Source organism: Arctopsyche grandis, chromosome 7 (assembly GCF_051622035.1).
Source record: "Arctopsyche grandis isolate Sample6627 chromosome 7, ASM5162203v2, whole genome shotgun sequence".
In the NCBI taxonomy this organism is placed as follows: Eukaryota; Metazoa; Arthropoda; class Insecta; order Trichoptera; family Hydropsychidae; genus Arctopsyche; species Arctopsyche grandis.
The window spans coordinates 2,370,925-2,379,787 of record NC_135361.1 but is presented as its reverse complement, the minus strand read 5'-3'; the positions used below and the strand labels follow the sequence as shown (position 1 = coordinate 2,379,787).

Below are 8,863 nucleotides of genomic sequence, written 5' to 3'. Positions count from 1 at the left end.
ATAGACCCACATCTCAAAAGCTTCAATGCGGCTGATCATCTTGGTTTTCAGAGTCCACGTCTCACATCCGTGTAGTAATACTGTCCAGACGTAGCTCTTCGCGAATCTCAACCGCGTATGAAGATTGAGATGCTTGTTTGTAAGCGCCGCCTTCATTTTTACAAATACTGTTCTAGCCATCTCGATGCGGATTCTTAAATCTTCATCTGGGTCCATCTCTTCATTCAGCCAGGTACCCAGGTATTTGAATCTTTTTACTCTTTCTATCACCTCTCCATCCAAGGTTAGATTCCCGGTGTCTGTTTGCATTCTATCTACTATCATAAATTTTGTCTTCTTTAGATTTATGCGCAGACCTCTTCGATTGCTTTCTTGATGTACACGGTCTAGAGATGTTTGCAGGTCTGCTAAATTTTCAGCGACTAGTGCCGTGTCATCAGCATATCTTATATTGGTGATCGTCTCGCCGCCCACCTTGATGCCCTCCGCCTCTTGGAGAGCATCGTGGAAGATGGATTCGGTGTAGGTGTTAAAAAGAGTAGGTGATAGGATGCATCCTTGCCTGACGCCCCGTTCTATAGGAATCTCATCAGTGAATTGATCATCGACACGTACTACTGCAGTCTGATTCCAATCTTTCATACATAGTAAAATATGATTGTACGCGTACCGCGCAACAAATTCAAAGCATTTTAAAAAATCTGCACCGGGAGCATTAAAAATCATTTTGAAGTTTAGAAATGAATTATTAATTATTGAATGCAATTGGGGCAGAGGTATTATATTTACATTTGGGCAGGGTTGGCTATGCTGGAAGAGTATTAGCATCGGTGAGTTGGCGACCTGGCGACCTGGCGAGTCAACTGAGCGGCGTCCCCTTCGTCTTCGTCTTCATCTTCGTTTGGGTCTCTCATTCGTTCGCTCATTCTTCGCTCGACTCGTTCGTTCAGTCGACACTCGTCTCACTCACCTCACGCGTCGTCTCCGAGCGAGGCTACGCCCTCTTTTTCCTCGAAGTCCTTTTCACGTTTCCAAAAGTACAGTATTCTTCTTATTTTATTTTCACTTTGAAAGCACTCGTCTGACTCCAAACAGCATTCACACACATTATCGCCATCGTTTTCCAACCTATCCTAACCTAGAAATCGACGTCAAACAAATACGAACTGTTGACACATGAGCATATGACTAAAATTTACCCTAAATCTCTTTCAGTTGGTGACTACAACAATCCCGCCGACATGAGCATGAAAGACATGTCAATGGCGAGCTCGAGAATATACGTGGGCAATCTCGGCGACAACGTCGATTACGATACTCTCTTTGAACATTTCAAACCCTACGGGAAAATCATCGGCATAAAACGACCCATGAAAAAGAGTTACGGTTTCATTCAATTCGACTCCGACGTCAGCGCACACGAAGCCATAACGAACGAGGATCAAAAAAATTATCACGGTCGTACGCTCATCGTGAGGGCTGCCGTGGCCGGTCACAACTTTTCAAACAAAAAGTAGCGCCTAGTAACTTCGACTGTGAATAGTTTCGATTGAAATGTTTATGTGCCCGTGTTTCACCACTTTCACTTTGCTATTGCAGGGATGGATCGCAAACGGAGGGCGACCTGAGCGGTGTGAATGAAGCTTCGACTGGAGGGCCCGCTTTGTTGCCCAACGACAGTATGCTTCCAGAAAAAATTCCCGAAAGGGCACCTCCTCTCCGAGGCTTTCGCGGGGAAAATAGATACCCACCGCCACCGAGACCGCATTCAGGATTTAGAGATAGATCACCTCTCGACGGAGGTGAGATTGTGTCTTGTGCTAGTATTATAATGTTTATTTGTTCCAGTGTGATTACGCGTTAATATTCTCTCACTTTTATTTCATAGATTGGCAAGAACACGGATATGATCGGTACCATCCAAACGAAGTCTATCCCGTGGAACCGGAGCGAAATGACTGTGAACTAATTGTAGTTTCGAAACAACTCACGTGAGATATTTCAAACTATATATATTTAATACGAACTTGAAAGTTTTATCTTTGTTTACGTTGTTTTTTTTATTTATTTAGTGAGTATGCTGAATACATAGAAGACAGATTGAAACGAATGGGTTTGACTGTGGATCTTTTGTTTCCAAACGAAGACGTGCCCATCGGTAGAGTTCTCGGCAATATATTATCGCGTGGATCTCTGTACGCCATACTTATCATGCCACAAAATGAAGAACACAGATCGCTCACATTAAATATCCTAATTGGACTACCTCAAGAACATCGAAATATGCCCGTGGACGACGCTCTCAATTTGATATCACGCAATTACGCAGAATTGCAGAGATGCGGCACTACTGCTGGTCACGAAGCTGCAATCGCCCTCGTCAATCAATTGGCCAACGGTCGTTCCTTGACCGTCGTTCAATACGATCGAGTTATAGATTATATCAAAGATTGCCGAGACAAACAAGCGAAAATTGAACACGGGGATGTGAATTCGGGAAATCCTTCTGATAAAACGCAATCGGATCTACAACAGCGAATCATGAGTATTTTAAACAACGACAATAAAGATGGTAACTCATCAAAGCCCGGCCAATCGTCGATGTCAGATATGAAAGGAGACACATTCGATAACAACGCTGCTAGAAACCAAATGGATTTGAGAGATAGAATTGCGAGTATGCTAAACACGAGTACTCTAGCTCAGGGTCCTGCACCTCAACCGGTCGCAGCTCCTAATTTAAAAGCGGCCATCTCAAATCCGTCTATACAGAAAGCTTTAGATTCATTATTAAACAAAATTAACTAATCAGACTTTTTTTTAATTGTGAAGTGATTATGATTGTAAATTTGTCCATTTGATTATCCTCTATTTTCTAGTAATACTTTTTATTTTTTTTAACGCTTTTTAAACTCTCTTTCTACCACTATGTAAATATACATTTTACTTGAATATTTCTCGCAGTAAATATAATTTAGGCTAACTACTATACATAATATAATTTATATATATCGTGTGTGGAAAAATACTCTTAATTTACTCTAAGCTTAATCCGTATTAGACTTTACTATAATGGTAATAGTAAGCATTGAAAAATAAAACCCAAACGTCTAACAAACTGTAATATTTTATAGAAAACGGTTCATAAAAATACAGCATATTGATTACATTCATACATGCGTGAAATCATTCTAGGAAAAACTTATGATTATGTGAGTGTTTCCAGTATTATGACGTGATGAAATAACATTTACTATTAAATAATAATAATTATAAAAAATACATTATTGTCGAAAACAACGTGTTGATTTAAATTTTTCCTTGGTAAATTTGGCTTCGAAGTCTAAATCTTCGAAATTCAAACTGAGACTGCAATTGCAGTCATACCTGAAACACACCACAGAAAATATTGAATAAAAAGAGAAACAATCATACTTTTAAGAAAAAAAACTACATATAACGTACCAGTTTCTTCAGACTTTTTATGGGGACAGTCAGGAGATGGTTTGTCAGGATGTGCCGATTTAAGATGGTGCTTCAAGGGCATACTCTGTATAGATGCATACGGACAGTATGGACACTTGTAGGGACGTTCCTGGACGTAATACGTGTATATAAGGAAAATGAAATTAACATTCTTGTATAAAAGATGCAAACGAATCGAACTACATATAATAAATTTACCCCAGTGTGTTTCATGCGATGTTTACGCAGTGTATTGTGGTCGCCAGTACGATATTCGCACGAATCGCAAGAATATGGTTTTTCGCCAGTGTGTTGTCGTATATGAAGCTGGAACACAAATTTTCTAAGTCGAAATGTACATGTGTGTAATAAAATCTACATACATACACGTATACGTATGCACACCTGCATTGTATGTTTACTTGACGACGAATGACTGCACACGTTACAAGTAAAAGGTTTTATTTTTTTGTGAACAGCTTGGATGTGCTTTTTTAAACTTTTGCTATTCGAGAACATCTGAAATAATCAAATAATATTGGATAATAATTTATTAAAGCGCAAAACAGATTTGTGGCATCCAAACAGCCTATTCACTACCTTGTGGCATATTTCACATTTCTTTTTGGCATACCACCGAGGGAGGATTAAAGTACCGTCATCTATTTCCATTGTCTCCGTCTTGCAAGTTCCACAGTTTTCGTTTTGATTTTTTTGCCAATGGCGAGCTAAATGTTGAATCATTTTAGCTAAAATAGCGAAAATATTATGCAAGTTATTTTGATATTGTTATATATTATATGTACATATGATACACTAGTGTTGTACCCGATGGCACATCATTGCATGGGAATTAGCATATTAAATTATTAATAAATAATAAAAAAAAACATTTAAAAGAAACGTGTCGGGTTACGATTCGCACGCGTTCGAATTTTTTTTTAAATATACATATTTAAAGGGTAATATTTATATTTAATTGTTTAATATAAAAAAGATAAAAAATACATGTAAACAATATAATAAAAAGGGTGCGATTTAACTTTACATTGAGAAAAATACTTTGTAAAAAATGTTTGTGCATTAAAAATTTGCATTATTTTCGGTGCATTAAACAATCTCGTATTGTGCATCGAATAAAATATTTTGGCATTATAAAAAATTGATTTTAGCATTAGAAAAGATACAAAAAGTGGCAAAGTTGCAGTCTTCCGTTATTGTCAACATTGTTTACGTATGAATAATGATGTCAGGTCGTAGAGTCGAAGCCAAGATCGTAGGTGTCGAAGATCGCAAGCCGAAGAGTAAATAAAAATGAAGGAATCCAGTAGAAAGAAGCGTCGGTCGTAGCCGATACAGTTCATGTCATTTTAATACACATTTTATCCGCAAATATTTTTTTTTCAATCAAAACAACGTTTCTAATACAATCTGTGTCTGTCATTTAGAAATGCACACAAATTTTTTGTAATGTACTAAAATTTTTTTAAATGCACATTTATTTTATAAAATCGACGTTTAAATTGTTCCCATAGTAAAAATAATTAATTAAATACATTTTCAATAGATGGCGGTAAATTCTCTGCCAAGAGGAAAAATTAGTAGCAAACAGTACATATAGGAGTTTTTTTTTTGTTATTTTATTCGTATATATTAACGTTTTGGCAGTGGTTTAACTGTGACGTAAATATGTACACATGTCGTATCGAAACAACTATTATAGTACGGCAAGCGTTATCTCAGACAGACAGAATAGCGATATTATATGTACGTATATATGACGGGCTGAAAACCAGACTGGTACAAGTGACATTTTTAAAATAATAGCATTTCATATATGCTATTATTTTAGCACTTTTATTTATTATTTTTTTAAAAATGTCACTTGTACCAGTCTGGTGTTCAGCCCTTCATATGATGTATGTATTTTGGTGAATGGCAATGTAATACGATTGAGTTTTTTTTAAACACTTACCTACGCTATGCGTTCTAAGAACCGAACACAACGGACAAAGTAAAAGATCCAGTGATATTGAATGTGCTCGCCAAAAGTGTAAAGAGCAATTAGGCCAATTGATGAAAATTTTTTGGCAAATTGTACATCTTAAACCAAAACAAAGATCAAGTATAAACATACATACATATGTATCATACAAATATGTACTCGATTGATTTTGGGTAATATTACGATAAAGGAGAATAACATAAACATACACATATGAAGGAGAATCTCTTTGCGGTATTTTTTTATAATTCGAGCTTTCGCTCGAAATTGGCTTAATATGACATGATTTATGAGTCATCATTGCGTCGATGGAGTCGAATTTGTATACACAATATCTATATGTGCATCTAAAAAAAAGAAAAAACACGGTACATACTCATATGTATAATTCATATATGCAATCATGTCAATATAGTATATGTAATCAACAATTACTTGATTTTACGATCAGCTTGTAGTCGTATTCTCACTTCTTTATACGTTCTTGGAACCAACCAATATTTATCGATGATATTTTGCTTCTTCTTCTCTACACATTTTTCATACAAGTATGGTTTTATTTCATTTTTATGGCTGCTGTATAAATTTAATAAAAAAGTGTCAAATGATGCATCGAGTGCATACAATATTGTTCTCCTACATACATACGTTATAGTTTTAAAATGGTGATCTTCAATCATATGGTCGTGACAAGCCTCGAGTGATGCAAACGGTATAGAGCACTTGCCGCATATGTAAGTGATTTGTTCTTTTTCTTCGATAGAAGTCAACGACGGCACATTCAAGACGGACTACGAATATGAAATAAGAGTCTTATAATGAAGTTTAGTGTTGTTATGATGAAGTTAGATATTGGCGCAATTGATTAATTTACCTCGTCGAGATGAACTTCCTTACAGTGTTCGGTGAGAAATGATCGACTCAAAGTAGTAAAGTTACAAAATTTACATTTGAACGCTTCGATAATATCGGCTATGGAATTTATATCAACTTCGTAGTTACAGTCGTCTGAGTTTTCTTTCAAGTATGTGTTTTTGGTTAGTCCTTCCTTTTCTACACAATCCGAATCAATTTTTTCATCTTCAATTTGTTTAATACATATTTCTTCGCTTTCTTCCCGATCGGCAACAGTACTTTCTATCAAGAAATAGACATTTCCGTCTTCGCTAGGAAAAATCTGACCGTCGCCAAGAATTTTGTCATTGACGATTTCATTTTCTTCAATTTTAATACTATTTTCCTGTTCTAATCTATAGGTTTTATCTAAAGGGCTCTCTAAAGTACTGATAATAATCGGTTTCATCATTATTTTTGACGTTGCGTCAATGATTAAAATTTACTCAACTTGACCTTTAACTGTCAAGTTAATGATCAGGTAAGAAACCATTATCTTTGCCGATTTAGTATTTTGATAATTTAAAAATTCGCACTAAATACGATCAAATTCTATATTAAATGGTGATATCAAGAAAAGAGACTCGATACGTACATATATTTTAAATAACAATACGACAAGCGGACTGCCAAACTGAAAATAAACGTAACACCTTTATTCACGACCATGTTTAATGATTTTACAAAACATGCAACGACGTGTGCTGCTAGGGGAAAACATTGCATTTCGAGTCCTCAATGGTGCAAAAGCAAAATTTATAAATCATCACTCTTCTGATGGGAACTCTAAGCAGTTCAGGCCTTTTTTTTTCTTTTCCTATAGTTTTTATTTAGTCGATAATAATCAAATAACGCAATTGTAGTTCTAGGATTATTGAAAACGACTGCGCTATTTAAATATTAAATATATTATGGGAACTAGTCTTATTGTGAAGGTCTTCTTCACCACCAGTCCGCCATGTATTGTAGACAGATTCGTCTGTGTTCGGTATTAATACAACTATATGTTTAATATGGTATTTATTTGGTAGTAACACGTATACACAAGTATGGTTAATTGTTGGTAAAAGTATGTCGTTCAGAGGTCTGTAGGAATCTCGTCGTCGTCATCGTCATCGAAACCTTCGAGAATATTCCGCAACAACAAAATACATCGAGCGGAACAGCATCAAGCATTCCAGAAAATTCTACGCCTCGACGAAAGCAAATTCCTCTTGTACGCATCAACAACTAAATGCTCGTACGACCACTTCCATCAAGCATTCCAGAAAATACTACGCCTCGACGAAAGCAAATTCCTCTTGTACGCATCAACAACTAAAAGCTCGTACGACTACTTTCATCAAGCATTCCAGAAAATACTACGCCTCGACGAAAGCAAATTCCTTTCGTACGCATCAACAACTAAATGCTTGCACGCATCAATAACCACTTCCATCAAGCGTTCCAGAAAATACTACGCCTCGACGAAAGCAAATTCCTCTTGTACGCATCAACAACTAAATGCTCGTACGACCACTTCCATCAAGCATTCCAGAAAATACTACGCCTCGACGAAAGCAAATTCCTCTTGTACGCATCAACAACTAAATGCTCGTACGCATCAATAACCACTTCCATCAAGCGTTCCAGAAAATTCTACGCCTCGACAAAAGTGCATTCCTTTCTTACGCATCAACAAACCACCACCATCGGTCAGGCGATTCCAGAAACACTATAAAAGGAGGTACAACCCAAACAACCCCAGTCGACCCACAGCAGCAAGCGTCGACACACAGCAGCAGACCAGTCAACATACAGCTCCTGACCAGCCACCACTACACTACGCGGACTTGGAAGATCAACCAGCCGGACGAGCCAGCAACACACTGCCGTATCCAGAGACCTTCCGAACATAGCCGAACAACGAGCCAGCAACACACTGCCGCATCCAGAGACCTTCTGAACATAGCTGAATGCCGAGCCAGCGACACTCTACCATATCCAGAGACCGCTGAACGACATACTTTTGCCCACAAATACCATACCTTTGTACAACCATAGGCAAACAATAAAACTTTATAAAACTGGCACAACAGTGTTTCGTTAGGCCGGGATACGGTCAACACATACCTACCCCGCCTACAGGTCTCTGGATGTGGTAGAGTGTCGCTGGCTCGGCATTCGGCTATGTCCGGCTAGTCTCTGGATACGGTAGAGTGTCGCTGGCTCGGCATTCGGCTATGTTCAGCAAGTCTCTGAATACGGCAGTGTGTTGCTGGCTCGTTGTTCGGCTATGTTCGGCTTGTCTCTGGATACGGTAGAGTGTCGCTGGCTCGGCATTCGGCTATGTTCAGCAAGTCTCTGGATACGGCAGTGTGTTGCTGGCTCGGTTGGCTGGTTGATCTTCCAAGTCCGTGTAGTGAAGTGGTGGCTGGTCAGGAGCTGGATGTCGACTGGTCTGCTGCTGTGTGTCGACGCTTGCTGCTGTGGGTCGACTGGGGTTGTTTGGGTTGTACC

At 38.0% G+C, this 8,863-nt stretch overlaps 2 protein-coding genes across 4 annotated transcripts; one reads left to right on the top strand and one right to left on the bottom strand.

The window, feature by feature from the left end:
- The first annotated feature begins 803 nt into the window (after positions 1 to 803).
- On the top strand, positions 804 to 3,293 carry Neos (nuclear receptor coactivator protein neosin). Of its 2 annotated transcripts, XM_077435277.1 has the most exons (6): positions 804 to 1,037; positions 1,216 to 1,513; positions 1,600 to 1,802; positions 1,889 to 1,991; positions 2,073 to 2,843; positions 2,880 to 2,924. In XM_077435277.1, the coding sequence occupies exons 2-5, from the start codon at positions 1,242 to 1,244 to the stop codon at positions 2,806 to 2,808; spliced, it is 1,314 nt and encodes a 437-aa protein (XP_077291403.1). In that variant the 5' UTR covers positions 804 to 1,037; positions 1,216 to 1,241; the 3' UTR covers positions 2,809 to 2,843; positions 2,880 to 2,924. The 2 variants fall into 2 exon arrangements, with proteins under 2 accessions (XP_077291403.1, XP_077291402.1); XM_077435276.1 differs by having other exon boundaries at positions 2,073 to 3,293.
- LOC143914888 (zinc finger Y-chromosomal protein 2-like) lies at positions 2,900 to 7,019 on the bottom strand. Of its 2 annotated transcripts, none has more exons than XM_077435274.1 (10): positions 6,345 to 7,019; positions 6,119 to 6,261; positions 5,906 to 6,046; positions 5,680 to 5,817; positions 5,441 to 5,568; positions 4,066 to 4,214; positions 3,871 to 3,984; positions 3,685 to 3,792; positions 3,466 to 3,595; positions 2,900 to 3,387 (listed from the first exon to the last, which is right to left on the bottom strand). In XM_077435274.1, the coding sequence occupies exons 1-10, from the start codon at positions 6,774 to 6,776 to the stop codon at positions 3,359 to 3,361; spliced, it is 1,512 nt and encodes a 503-aa protein (XP_077291400.1). In that variant the 5' UTR covers positions 6,777 to 7,019; the 3' UTR covers positions 2,900 to 3,358. The 2 variants fall into 2 exon arrangements, with proteins under 2 accessions (XP_077291400.1, XP_077291401.1); XM_077435275.1 differs by having other exon boundaries at positions 5,906 to 6,043; positions 6,345 to 7,010.
- Between the last annotated feature and the right edge of the window lie 1,844 nt (positions 7,020 to 8,863).